Source organism: Sinohyriopsis cumingii, chromosome 16 (assembly GCF_028554795.1).
Source record: "Sinohyriopsis cumingii isolate HCF-2022 chromosome 16, ASM2855479v2, whole genome shotgun sequence".
Taxonomy (NCBI): domain Eukaryota; kingdom Metazoa; phylum Mollusca; class Bivalvia; order Unionida; family Unionidae; genus Sinohyriopsis; species Sinohyriopsis cumingii.
In genome coordinates, this window is record NC_142976.1 from 56,090,273 (window position 1) to 56,104,929 (window position 14,657).

The 14,657-nt window shown below is 35.7% G+C and overlaps 1 protein-coding gene across 1 annotated transcript; it reads left to right on the top strand.

Annotated features, from left to right (window-relative positions):
• Positions 1 to 2,522: 2,522 nt before the first annotated feature.
• Positions 2,523 to 13,277, top strand: LOC149780460 (mechanosensory protein 2-like). The gene is made up of 9 exons (XM_089937401.1): positions 2,523 to 2,668; positions 6,015 to 6,042; positions 7,191 to 7,306; positions 7,672 to 7,744; positions 8,126 to 8,208; positions 8,672 to 8,875; positions 9,459 to 9,514; positions 10,168 to 10,246; positions 11,312 to 13,277. Exons 2-9 carry the CDS (start codon positions 6,021 to 6,023, stop codon positions 11,498 to 11,500), a joined length of 822 nt encoding a protein of 273 aa, XP_089793527.1. The 5' UTR covers positions 2,523 to 2,668; positions 6,015 to 6,020; the 3' UTR covers positions 11,501 to 13,277.
• Positions 13,278 to 14,657: the final 1,380 nt, after the last annotated feature.

Genomic DNA, 14,657 nt, shown 5'->3' on the forward strand with positions numbered 1-14,657 from the left:
TAGGTAGATTTGACATATCCTGTCATGCTATCCAATTTTTAGGAACAGAACCGGTGACATTTACTGCATCAGCAAGTTTACTATTCGCTACTCTGCCCCTACAATATCCTCTTGGGCTATAAAAAATCGATTCAATAATAATAATAATAATAATAATAATAATCTGTTGATTAATTACCAGCCCCTAGCACTAGTTTACCTGTCATCGCGAATTTCAATAGGAAGCATGCAAGTTTTTTATGGAATTTAACGAGTGAATCAGCTTCACATCTGCAATATGTCGATGTTGTAAATCCTTATTTTTATACGCTACATCAGGAACGTGATATGTTTAATCAATGCATTTATTCGATACTTTCCAGGTTTTGGTTGATCTCGCTCGTCAAGTTGGATATCAAGTCGGGCTCCAGGACCACAATACTTATTTTCAGGAAACTGTTTTTGTCCTGTGTATTTAGCCCATGGAGCTTCTGGTAATTTTCCTAATGAAGCAGTGATATCACCACCTATTTTCCTTGACTTGTCAAGAGAGATAAATTTGTATTTTTATTGTACCACATTTCACACACTTGGCTGTAAGCGCACGCATTTTAATTTTTTTTATTGTTGTTAATCCATTTGTCAGCGCTACCAGATTCTATCAAAGCAATTATCATAGGTGGATGCTCTGCATCGAACACAATATAAATTCATATCATTTACCATATTTCTACAACATGGATGCCATTGATTTTTCAGCGACACGAACGCAAGAGCCATTCAAACATCATCCAGTGCTACCAAATTCTATCAGAGCAATTATCATAGGTCCATCTGGGTCTGGTTGTTGTTGTAGGGTTTAACGCCATTTTTCAGCACAAGATAGGCTATACATGGTGGCCAGTATAATTGGTGGAGGAAGAACCCTGGAAAACCACGGGAAGAACCACCTATCCACGAGAAGCTACTGTCAGGTTTGCTCACGTATCCACGTTAGCCGAGCCTGAGACTCGAACCCACGCAGACAGAGGTGAGATGGCAGTGATCCGGAACGGTGAGCGCTTTAGACCACTCCGCCACTCGGGGCCTCTTTATCTGTGTCTGGTAAGACGCAATTGTTGCTTAATCTGATAACGAGATGGCTTAAGTGAGATAAGTTGTGTTTAGTGGCACCATCCGTAGATGATCAGCGATGATACGATGTGCTTAAAGATTTTAATGAAAAGGCAAAATTGTTGTTCGAGGACGGTAATGTTATTATTGATTTTATCACCGATATTGATGAAGCCCCATCTGTGGATGACCTTGATAGATTTATTAATAATCTCGTAGTATACGATGATGTGATGCTGGACAAACAATCAAATCCAACTCAGATATTCGCTCGAGCCAGGCACACAAAAAAAACCCAGATGTTATATATGTTACTCAGCGATATACACAAATACCTAAAGTGATCATAGATAACTGTGCTATTTTAGTTTCGTTTAATGGAGTCGATACAAATACTCTACGAAATATTCATCAGTGTTCAGGGGATATGGATATAATTAAGTTCAAAAATTTCTGCGCAAGCTATCCCACACGATAAATTTACATGATCCTCGGTCGCGATATCGCGTAGGTCTTGATAAAAAATATTTGGTTAAGAAACAGCAGCAGGGAGGTTGACGACTAGGCCGATAAATCAGCCCATCACCCGTTATGATATTTATTTTCTATTGAAAGGCTGATATCACCTATTCATTAAAAGCTGCAATTATCTGCATTCAAATGTGGCTGCACACATCGGTGCACATTTGACGACCAACAATGAGTGTCCGGGTGGGTAAACAAACACGCATACAAATTTGAAAACACGAGCGAGAAAGATAAAGTAACAAAATGAGCTTATCCAATTAAAGAAAATCTCGGTAGGTTAGAGGCTTCGGTTTGGCGTTATTGACCTTTTATTTGTATTTTCGTAGGTAGGCTTATTTTCAAATATAGACACTCCTAAAAATGGTCTGTTCACCCTCCTTGCTGCTAAACTTGTATAATTTCTAATCAGTATTAATGGAGAAGAGACCCAGTTATATGCACGGTTATGACAAATGCTTAAATTTGTTTAGCACGAGACGTTTCATAATTTCATCACTGTTAGTTTCGGTAAATATCATGCAGCGCACGTATCTCTCTGATTGCGAGTCCGGCACGCTAAGTTCAGTTTCAGGACGCATTTGGATTTGATTGGAACCCGTAACCCACTGATTATGAGAACAGCTCAATAATCATTGCGACACCGCAGCTCCTGGGCTGCTCTGAGCAGAATTCGAACTGGCAACCCATTGATTGTGATCCGACTTACCAGCGAACCGTATTAGTTCGAGTTCGAGAGAGAGAGATAGCATTCCAATAATAGTACTTTGTGCTATGTTTACATTATGACGCTGGTTGCTAAGCCACTCCCGGCTAATTCAACACATTAATAAAAGCTGCCAGCTCCACAATACACACAATATATGTCATCTATAAATAGACATCGGTGTAAGTCTCGTGGTCTCCGACTATCTACGTCAGAGCCACACAATACACTAAATTCATGTGACATACACATTGATAGTGATAGCTACATCACATACCTCTGACTGGGTTATAAGTGGAAAAAGGTGGCGGGATAACTGTCATACAACTGGTAGATATCACACAGGTAAGTACAACCACTTTATTATGAAATTATGACGCTTTACCTTTTGCAGTATGCTTGTGTTTAGTGTGTCTACAGATCTGTTGTAGCATACCAAGTATACGCCCTGATACACATGTAAGGTTTCTAAATCAATGTACAAGTTCAACATGTTATGCGGAAATACGATAATCAAATCAATACTGAAGCTCTTAAACTGATCGCATCTCTTGGACCGAGGTGATAATTGTCCATGAAATGGGTTGTTTAATTCGCTGTACTTGACCTCTGCTTTGCAACCCTTTATGATTCATTATCAGCTCGGTTAACCGTTTATAAAACGCTCCTTAACAAAATAATGCAAGTACGCATCACTAGGCTCGACACATAAAATAGTCCCATATATTCCCCCCCCCCCCCCCACAAAAAAAAAAATATGTGTTGATACTGATGGACGATATCATCACGGTTGAAGGGCTGATTTATCGGTCTGATAAAATAGGTACACGATTGGAAATAAAATTGTCAGACTCCAATGTACATGGCATAATTATTAGCACAGCACTGCATTTGCATTCATGTGCAAGGACAACACTTTTTCCAGCAAGGTATCTTGATTACAGTTTGCCCTAGGGATGATTTACAGAGGGTTTCAATTTTTAGTTTGCTCAGATTACTGGCGTATGATTCGATTTTGTATTTTTTATTTAAATGTTAGAATGAAATGCATGCGAAACTAATTATTCAAATTACAGTGGGCCTAATTGTAATATCGCCAATTCCATTAGCTGGTGCTCGTCCAGCGCTTGGGTCAGCTGCTAATTGATATTCATCGATTCCCATGTATGTATTATGAGTATTGGGCATCATTGGAAAATCTCGAGATTTCCTAACTAAGGCAAACACTCAAAGATAACGCAAAAATCACAATGTTCCTGCAAAAAAAAAAAAAAATACAATTTTTTTTTTTCAAAGGAAATCACTGGATTTTACAACATGGTTTGTTTTTCAGAGTTTTTTTCCTAGATGTTCAAAAATAAATTCATATATTTATGAAATGACAGTCATTCTTTTGAATTGGATCAAACGAATAAGATGTATTGAGCGTTTCGCAAAATAATATCGTTTAAACATATTACTTTTGTTTTTTGTCGTATGTGGTAAAATTATACACGGAATAATGACTAAATAACAGTTCCTCATATTTTCATCTCCATTATACCAAGATGAGTATGTAGGAAATATACATGCGTACGTATAGGCCTAAACATTAAACACAGAGAGAGAGAGAGAGAGAGAGAGAGAGAGAGAGAAGATGTTAGTGAGATGCAAACGTAGTAGCTACTTTACTAGCGGCGGTTACGGTTCACTATTTCATTAAGGTTTTATTATATAAAAATTGTGTGGGATGTTTTGCATATTTGTTATCAGACCCTTGATATATTTTCAGTATTTAAAAAAATCATATATATACATATTCGGCCTTTCAGGCTATGGGTCAAGGTCATATTGATATAAAATTTGCATGAAAGTTTTGGGCTAAATTGTTTTCAGTTGCTTTCCGAAATCCTTGATATATTCTCGTCTTACTTAGTACGAATAATTATGAAGTTAAGTAAATCCATAATTCATTATACTCCCTCGCCTCTTTTACTTGGGAGGGTCAAAGTCACTGTTATAGACTTTTGCTTTGGGTTTTGTATAATTTGCTTATATTTCCTAATTCATTGATGGAGTTTCTTTCAACTTGAAAAGAATCACTATGAAGCAAAAGCAGTTTATTCTGTGAAACGCGTGCTAGCCCGTCTGAAATTAGGATCAAAACACATCCAAAGACAAATTTCATATCAGTTCTTTTTAAATATAGAGTTGTACTTCCTCAGCTCAGTGATGGGTTGTGTTTATAAATAATCACTCTCCCTTTGACCTTGCATGTCAAGGTCACAATTTTCGTAGCCAGACTTTGATCGTGGGCTTGACCAGCATGTCTTGACCTTGTATTTTTTTAATTAATTATTCTTGATTAATTAACAGTAGATAAAGTGGAGAGTATGTGTATATGAAAGAACTTGTACACACAGGCAACTAGATTTCAGTGAAGAGATTAAGTTTTTTTTTTTTGTGTGCACATCTTGGTCATTACATCTTTATTTCATCGAGGGAGTGAACAGCCACTAGAGAAATGACTTTAGTGTTAATTTGTGAAACACACGAATTTAAATATATCCGTTATTTCACTTTTATTTTGGTGTTCAGCAGAGTGGAATAGCATATTTCTTACCGTATCCTGCCCGATAATGTCCGCCTTGTACTGTGCGTATTCTACTGTGTTTTGTGTATATCGCACGGAGAATATCAGTAATGGCACGATTCTATTTCCCTAGTCAATGCAAGAAACACACAAAGAAGAACAAAAACATGAATAAAATCATATATTTATGTGGCAGGATTTGAACTTGGTACTGTTAAGCGAGAAGTGACCATACTTACCACTAGATAAAGCAACTAACGAAATGGAGGTTATATCTTTCTGATCATAATGTTAACAACCTATATTGAACACATTTGAACAAATATGTTTCGTATTTCATTCCAGTGAATTATTGGAACTTATTATTGACGTCTTTTTTCTTCTTTTCAAAACCAAATGACAAATTAAACTGGCCGAGGATTCAAACTCACCCTCAAACTCAGACTCGCATTTTTTGATCCTCAGGCCAGGTGTCCCGTAAAATTGATTTCCTTGAGCCCTTACTTATTTGCGACGAGATCTTTTCCAGAGTCTAGCAGGGACGTCATTTCAACTTTTTTCCGGGCAGTGGGGTCGCAAAATTTGATGGGCTTGTTAATTGTCGTATATAGGCTAAATCAATTTTACAGCACATGCAAATGCCGTCCCTGGACCCTAGTGCCACATCTGACGTTAGAGATACAAGAATATACCTTTCTCATTAATATCACTAACATGTACCCATATGGTACACAAGCCCGATTGCTGGCTGTATATGATAATTCCAACATATTTCATTTTTATCAAGGCGTACAGAAACAAAATTAGAATACTTGTTGCTAGAAACACTGACAGAGGGCCTGTCGACTAAACTTTCTATTGATGGATTATTTAGATCATTTGAGGGGGAGTATTTAGGTCATGGGGGGGGGATTATTTTTAAACCGCGATTCATCTTGTGCACTCAATAGTAAAATGAGATTGTGGGGACCATTGTTGCTGTCGATGACGTCACAGAAATATCGTCTGTCATCGGGAACTGATATTAAACACGCTCGAGTACATTGTAATAATGTTTGCCCTACAAAACTTAACCTTTGCAACAAGTTTATTTTATTTTTCTATTTTTTTTTTCTCCAGCTGAAGATGAGTAGCGCAGCTAACAAAAGTAAGTTTACACTTTTGTATATTCATTGCCATTCCGACGTGTTTATTATTGGAAGTTTCCTCATTGAACATCGACCAGAACACAATTCTTTGCTCTTGTGACATATAAAGTTTGATATTGTAAGACATTTGACCAGAAATATGTTGCTAGTAGTAGTAGCAAATTAAATTAGTAATAATGGAACTTCGTTCAAGCAAAAGGATTGTTGGATATCCGAGTTAATGCTAAATTGTTGATGACACCCCCCCAATATCCCCCCCCCCCCGTGACATTTAATAAGACTTTTTTTCGGGGAGGGGGTATTAAGGATTATTGTCGATTGGTGGTGCCGTGAAAATATATATTTTCTAGATGAGTCAATAAACAAAATATAGATCTAGTTTAGGTAGTACATATTATAAAAGCTCTACTGTGTGGGGGGGGGGGGACAAACATATAGTGGTCAGCTGTTAACTTTTACTGATGTAAGCCTAAATATGTTTAGAGGTGATATGGGGTGGGCGCCGATGTTTGGGGACTCTCCTCTCTCTCTCTCTCTCTCTCTCACACACACAATCTGATAATCATTATTTATGTAAATTGTGCTGCCCTCGTTTTACAATATGTAGCATCGTTTTATAGCACAATAGAATGAGTTATCACTCTCCATTGACCCAGTTCGATTCAAATGGCAATGATATGTTCCGTAATATCTCTACAATCGTGTTACCACTACACCTCTGGTATGAAGGTGGCACTGACAAATATGGGTTTTCATTAAAAACGCTTCGTGCAATACAATTGTTACTGAATTAAAATGATGCGGATCTGACTACCGCCATATCCTCACGTGTATGAATGAGTTTTTAAAACAAGACCTTATAGGGTCATAATGGTAAAATTAATTTTATTTGTATTGGTTTGTAAGCAAGACAACATAAACAAGTATGAATATATTTTATTATATAACCAAATTTTTGGATATATTTAAAAGAATACACCGAATCCTGTTGAAGTCTATCATGAACAACAGAGACGGTTTCAGTACTAGAAAAAGGAAAGTGACTTATCTTGGATTTTTGGAAGTCCCTTTTCGACAGTAGAGCGTCAGTCTCTCTATGGACTTTTAATTATATTATATGAATTATTGATTTTTGTTCTATTGACAGGAGAGCAAGAGATTGAACCCGATGGGGACATCGGCTGTTGCGGTTGTATACTATTGGGGATATCAGTTTTAACTTTGATACTCTTCTTTCCGTTCTCTCTCATATGTGCTATCAAGGTAAGTTTTAATGTTTAAATAATAATAATAATGATAATAATAATAATAATAATAATAACTACAATAATAACGGTGATAATGAAAGTAAAGCAAGGAGTTGTAGTGATTGTGTTGATAATTGTACATACTTTTTCAATATAGATTCTAATACTGCCGACGACGATGATGATAATTGTAATGACGACGAAATGCATCATTAAGTGAATAACTTGAAAACATAGATGCGAACGTCATCCACTGAAACCTGTATTCACTCTTACATTGAAATACATTAATCATACAAATGCCACAAAAGAAAGGATAAAACAAATTCCGCCGATTTTCCAGAAAATCATATTCAGGAATGTATATTTTGCAATGTACAGATAGTACAAGAGTATGAGAGAGCTGTCATTTTCCGATTGGGTCGGGTCAAGCAAGGAGGCGCCGTCGGACCAGGTACACATTCTATATTTTTGTTTGTTTGTCTGCTTGTCTTTACTTCCGCCTGTCCGTATTTCACATGTCACTTATAAATATCACTTATAAATAAAACAATTGTATTCTGCGTACGCACAAATTTTATATAATTACATTTTATGTGCGCATTTTGTGCATGTACGTTTGGAGTAAGAACGAAAATGTGGATGGATGAGATGGATGTAAAGATAGACGGATGAGTACACGATGTATTGATTAATTTTGTTACAGTTGCTATATGAAAACATGTCTCCATGTCTGTCTGGCAGTCTCTCTGTCTGTCTGTCTCTCTCTCTCTCTCTCGGTATATTGGTCTAAGTTCGTTTTGTTTTCATTATATTATGTGGTATAACATTCCAGGTATCTTCTTCCTGTTTCCATGTGTTGACACCTTCAGAAGTGTGGATTTGAGAACTTTTTCCTATGATATTCCACCGCAAGAGGTAAAATTATTTCTAAACCAGTGACCTAATATAAATTGAAATATAACGGAATGACTGCAACTGTTTCATTGTAAAAATGCCAGTACACTAACTGAAATACAATACATTGGAATCACAGCGTAGGTCTTCATCACCGTAAATTGATACTAAATCTCTCTCTCTCTCTCTCTCTCTCTCTCTCTCTCTCTATATATATATATATATATATATATATATATATATATATACTACTTGGAATGTTTTTCAATATAAATGTTCTTTAATTGTTAGATACAATTGTGAAAGACACTTTAATTTGGGAATTTATTTTTTGTTTTAATAATGTTCATGATGATGACCATGGTGTTTGACGATGATGTTGACAGTACGAGATGATGATGACAATATGAGACGATGATGATGATGGTAATTAAAGACGAGTTATATAGAATTTACTTATCCAAAAAATTTAAATTATTCACAGATCTTGACTAAAGATTCGGTGACGGTAGCCGTGGACGCCGTATTTTACGCCCGTGTTTTCGATCCCACCATGTCCATTATCAATGTGTCTGACGCTCAGTCTTCGACAAAACTTCTGGCAGCCACGACACTGCGGAACATACTGGGAACCAAAGCTCTTACTGAGGTGTTGAGTGATAGAGAGCACATTAGTAATACCTTGGAGGTACATTGCAAGCGATTCATTAATTTATGCATATCATTACGTTTGCTTTGCATGTGAAATAATTAAATGAATCCGTTGTCGGGTTATATTATCATCAGAAACTTTTTAAATGATCGAATTGTCTATATAGATGTTCATTCATGCATTTATTTGGATGCAGCTATACACATCTATCTAATAGCATATTGTGTGTATTGTTTTTGTTCTTGTATTTTGGAATGTTCGTCTGTCGAGTTTTGCATTTTTTGAATCTATCACTCTACTTTTGTGCGGGAAGGAGAAATAGCATCTATACGTATGAGTGGTTAAGGCCTGGAACTTGTGGCCAGAAGACCTGGAACTTGTGACCAGAAGAGTGCTGGTTCTATCATCCAAGACCCGATTGGCAGCTGTGATTTTTGATTGGACAAGGCTATTTACTCAGCTTGTCTTGGTACAGTTAAACTGTCAAAGTCTGTATGTGTCGAAAACCACTAGAGCCCCTCTACCTAAATGTGTTGAAAAACACCACTACCAATGAACCTAAACGTGTCATTTATTTCAATATTTTATAACCCTTACACTGTATTCAATATTTTTGCAGGAGACGCTTGATGCTGCGACTCATCCATGGGGCGTCAAGGTGGAGAGAGTCGAAATGTAAGTGGTTTTTTTTTTTAGTTTGGTATGCTGCTTGTTTTTTTTTAATGAGTAAATTCCTCTTTTATTCATTTACATAAACAACATTTCACTAATTACAATTAAAATTTAAATGTCATGATATATTCATTGTTCAAACCACATGCGAAAATCGGCATTGCTCTCTTTTCACTTGTGACTGCTTTCGGTAAGATTCGATCTTCCCGTTTCACATGAAGATGTATAAACCTGCTTGACCAATTACTGCAACCTCCATGTTTCTGGCATTGTTGACCCAACATGACATTGATGCTGTAAGAATGAGTCGATCTAAGTTTCGCTGTCATGAGCAGTCACTATTGACATTCTTTAATGTGCAAGAGATTGTTACATTGTGTTGCTGATGATGTATGTTTTATGCATTTTCACGAAAAATGAGGAACTCTTGTTTCTGGCAGCCACGGGTTAAAAAGGAACATAGTGTATTATAACATTTGGCGCAAGACGATGGTTGTTCTCATGTATGCTACATTGTCAGGTTGAAATTTATCATAAATTTTCAAACGGAGCACGCACATTAAACAAATTGAAATAGATCAGCATTGGCGTTCAATGCACGATCAAGATTGAACTTGATAAACTGATCATTCTTCTTTTTCTATTGTGAATTTCAGTAAGGATGTCCGTCTCCCAGTTCAAATGCAGAGAGCCATGGCAGCCGAGGCAGAGGCTTCGCGTGAAGCTCGCGCTAAGGTAAATAAATACATATATAAAATCAGTAGGAAAACCTACAAATAAATTTATAAAAATGATAATGTTTCGGTTGAAATAAATATTAAATTGAAACATTTTACACAGATACAAAATTTAATAACTTTATTTGAATATATTCAAATTAGGAACGTACTGCCGCTGACTGTCAAACAAATTGAAATTAAAAGCATGGGGATGATTCTTTTAATATTTGGAGAAAAAAAACTCCACCAGGTTTTCTAACCAGCAGACTTCGTTTACCATGAATATATTATTACTAATTATGGCTGGCATGATTAATCAAATAATCGAATAATTTATCAATGTATGTGCTAAATTCGATAATTGATGATAACACTAGGCAATCAATGACATTTTTCTGCATTAAAATTCCTCCCTTATGTTTAATTTTGTCGCATAGTTTGCTCGAAGTATTGTATTGATGGTACATGTGGCACTTAACATAAATAAATATAGAAACAAATCTAATTCACGTAGTATAGTGCTAAGATTCAGCGTACAGTTTTGATCTTGTGCAATAAAAGTTACTAGAATACTCAATTAGCTGAAAATTGTCCAATTGGTTCTGTCATACAGAAGCTACCGAAGCAAAGATGGCGTTTTCCCATCCTTATTTTTCTTAAAGTTTGAGTGTATGAGATGTGAAAGCGAAAACATTTTTGAATATGTGTGTAAAATATGCTGTTATAAATTATTTTGGCATCAACTAAACTGACCATATGGTGCTTTGTATGGTTTATCTTGTTGGCCCTCAATGCAATTTATGTTCACTATTCTAAGAGTTAGTTTTATACTTGCCGTAAATTAGATAAAATTAATTATTTATGGTTAAATCAAGACTGCTAAACAATATTCTTTCAGGTCCTGTTAGCCAGGCATATTACTAAAATTTAACATTTCTGTGTTGGAAAATGATAAATGTCGCTTTCTGTGCTAAATTGATCACCTTTGCTGCCCTATATTTTTATAAAAAGTCTCTTGTATAAAGATTGCCTTGGAAATATATATAATGATCATGATATAATTATTTATTACACATTGTAGGTGATTGCAGCAGAGGGAGAGATGAAAGCATCACGTGCTCTAAAGGAGGCTGCTGATATCATGTCTGAGTCGCCCTCGGCACTTCAACTCCGGTACCTTCAGACGCTTAACACCATTGCTGCAGAGAATAATTCTACTATCATTTTCCCATTTCCTGTTGACATCATCCAGGCTTTTGCCAAGAAATAACCAGCAATGATACGTTGAAAAAGAGGTCTTTGTTTTCTGCCTATATATGACAGCAGACGTTTTATTATCCTTGGTGTCATTATCTAGCGATGAGTGCTTGAGGTCGTTTGACATTTTCCTCTACTAAACCATTATAGATTGAAAGAAAATAACGAACAAGAATAATGCTTTTTATGTTCTCCCTGTCTTGTTGTATTGTATGAAGGCAATGGCATGGCATAAACAATACTACTGGTATTTTCTCTCTGTGCACCATATCATATTTAATTGAAAAAGAAAATAATGATATGCATTGAACTGGCTTTGAGTACCAACACTATATTTCCTCCAGGTTTGTAAATGTCAACACTCGACAAAAAATATAAACTTTAGGCGAATCTACAGATACAGGAGATAATTTACTGGCATAATAATTTGAGAGGAAAGGTAAAGTAAACATTTGCTAATTTCCTAATGGCATGCTGATTAACTGTTTCCAGAGGTGTTTTTTAAATATTTTGTCATATATAACATGACAATGAATTTAGAAAATCTTCGTAAACTGCTGCGGTCCTGGATAATATTGTCAGTGCAAGAAGCCCTGAAAGACCATGTGCAGAGCGCGTGCGTGTGTGTGTGTGTGTGGACTTGTTATATGAAAACGTTTTCTGTTAACCGATAAGATTAATTAATGCAACTTTTACATTTTTATGAGGGACAGTCTAAAACTCATTGGTCTTTTACATGCTTATGTTCTTTGTTTTATGGGGGGGGGAAGAAAGCGAGTGACGTTGCGATTGGTAGTAAAGGTGTCGAGACAGTTCAGTGACATATGTTCCAATACTTGAGCACCAAGCGGCAGTTGTACCTATACAAGTGCAATATGGGAGTGGACATTTTGTAATGAAGATGGGATACATTGTTTTGTAGGATAGTGACGTAAATTTCCATATCCTGACACAAAAATTGTGTGTGTGTGTGTGTGTGTGTGTGTGTGTGTGTGTGTGTGAAGCTACTGGTTGGGTAAAAGTATGCATCTCACGATGGAGAATGATACTCTGTGGAATTGCATCGAGAGACCGATTGATTTTGTCATCAGTATGATTTGTAATCAAATCTCCATCCGCCAGTAAATACTTCCTGCTCCCTAATCTTAATTTATAATTAATAGTCATAAGTAGTCATTTTATAATAGATATATCGTTTAGTCCCACACATTTATTTTAATTAAGTATGTGGAAAGAAACGAATAAAAACTGGAACAAACATGAAAGCCCTTATCTGCTTCAAGCTCCTCGATATTATTAACATATAGGTAAAGAGAATACTATCACATTCCATCGATATTAGAATGTAATTCATTTATATAACATATTATTTTGATCATGCTATTCGGGTGATATTAAAGGTGAGAGCGAAATTTTACTTGTTCAAACTTCTCGAAGCTGATTATATAGTTTTCGCGATTATTGATTTTGAGAGGGCTGTATTTACCCTTGAAATCCAGAAGACAGTGTTTACTCAGAAGACCGTGACTTTTTATAATAGTGTGTATTAACATTTATTCAGTTTTGTTCCATGTATCTATATTATTGGTATGACTTATATATATATATATATATATATATATATATATATATATCAATATCGTTTACCAATTTTTCGGCAACTCTGACATCAGCCTGTTTGTATTTTCTGATGTGTCATGGTCATATCAGATTGTAAACACGTGATCTCTTGTATTTCTGGATGAATATTTGTGACTTATACTTTTATTAAACTTTTGCTGCATATATAATATTGACTGCCTTTTCATTCTAATTGATTCATGATACATTTTGATATTTTTGATTTAGCATTCTTTGAATATATCTGCCAATATCAATCTCAATCTCGCTAGACCTGTCTCCTTTTTTCCGTTTGTCTACGCATTGGCTGTGATTTCTCTCGACTTCGACTTCATCATACAGAAATTATTGCAAGTGTTATTTCCACTGCAGTGAAAAATTACGAACATAACCAAAGTTAATAGCTCTTCTTCTTGTCCGTAAACCATGTATCTATGTCTCTTTTGACCATAAATGTGGCCACCAGTATTACTACATACGCCTACTTCGAAAAGTTGTGACATCTTGCTTTTGTGCGAGACAATTCACACACACACACACACACACACACACACACACACACACACATATATAATATAATATAAGAGAGAGAGAGAGAGAGAGATCAATTTGATATACCAATGGTATATCAAATTGTGATCACCGCTCATGGCGTAATAATACGCATATATAAACATTCTTGCGACCCTCTGCAGTTGATTCTAGATCAATCATGAATTTTCACACATTGATCATTAGTGATGTATGAAATTAATGATAAAAACGATTAATAATCCCCGTCTTTTAAATGAATTTAATATGGTACACAATATCATCGCAAATCCTTTCTGCTTTCTGCACCCCCACCCCCCACCCCCGCATAGCGGATAAACTGCGCAGGAATCTGGAATGAGAGAGAAAAATAATTTGCTCTGGATGAAAACACTGAAAATGAACTTACACCAAGTAACCTACAAGAATATAGTTCGTCGTAACGGTATGTGTGCACTTGCCTTGGGATCTATCTACAGTGTTTATATAATGAATGATACAAAGTTGCAAACCATGTTGTTGTTTCTTAAACATATAATGTTCTAAGAATCGATTATAATTAATTATGAAAATATCCAAAGGCGACCCCCCCCCCCTTTCTCTCTCTCCTTCCCTTTCTCTCTCTCTCTCTCTCTCTCTCTCTCTCTCTCTCTCTCTGATCTTAGCAAGATAATACGGGCGAAAATCTCTGAAAAGATGAGCGTAGAGGATTCTAAGGATGGGGATATATATATATATATATATATATATATATATATATATATATATATTTCCACCCGTCATTCTCCCTTCCGTCAAAAATTAACCATCTCTGTTCATTTCTCCACCCGTACTCTTCATGTCCACTATCCCATATATATATATATATATATATATATATATATATATATATATATATATATATATATATATATATATATATAAAGAACATGGTAAACATTGCTAACTCGAGCACTACAGAGATTTCACGTGTCCTTTAAAAAAAAAATTCACAAAAGAAGTTTTAAGGTTAAAAGATT

Excerpts from the sequence above, each read along its gene's own strand:
- LOC149780460 (XM_089937401.1), top strand. The coding sequence starts at position 6,021 with ATGAGTAGCGCAGCTAACAAAA. Across the intron at positions 7,307-7,671 it reads CTCTCATATGTGCTATCAAG|ATAGTACAAGAGTATGAGAG; the intron begins GTAAGTTTTAAT and ends TGCAATGTACAG. Across the intron at positions 10,247-11,311 it reads CGCGTGAAGCTCGCGCTAAG|GTGATTGCAGCAGAGGGAGA; the intron begins GTAAATAAATAC and ends TACACATTGTAG.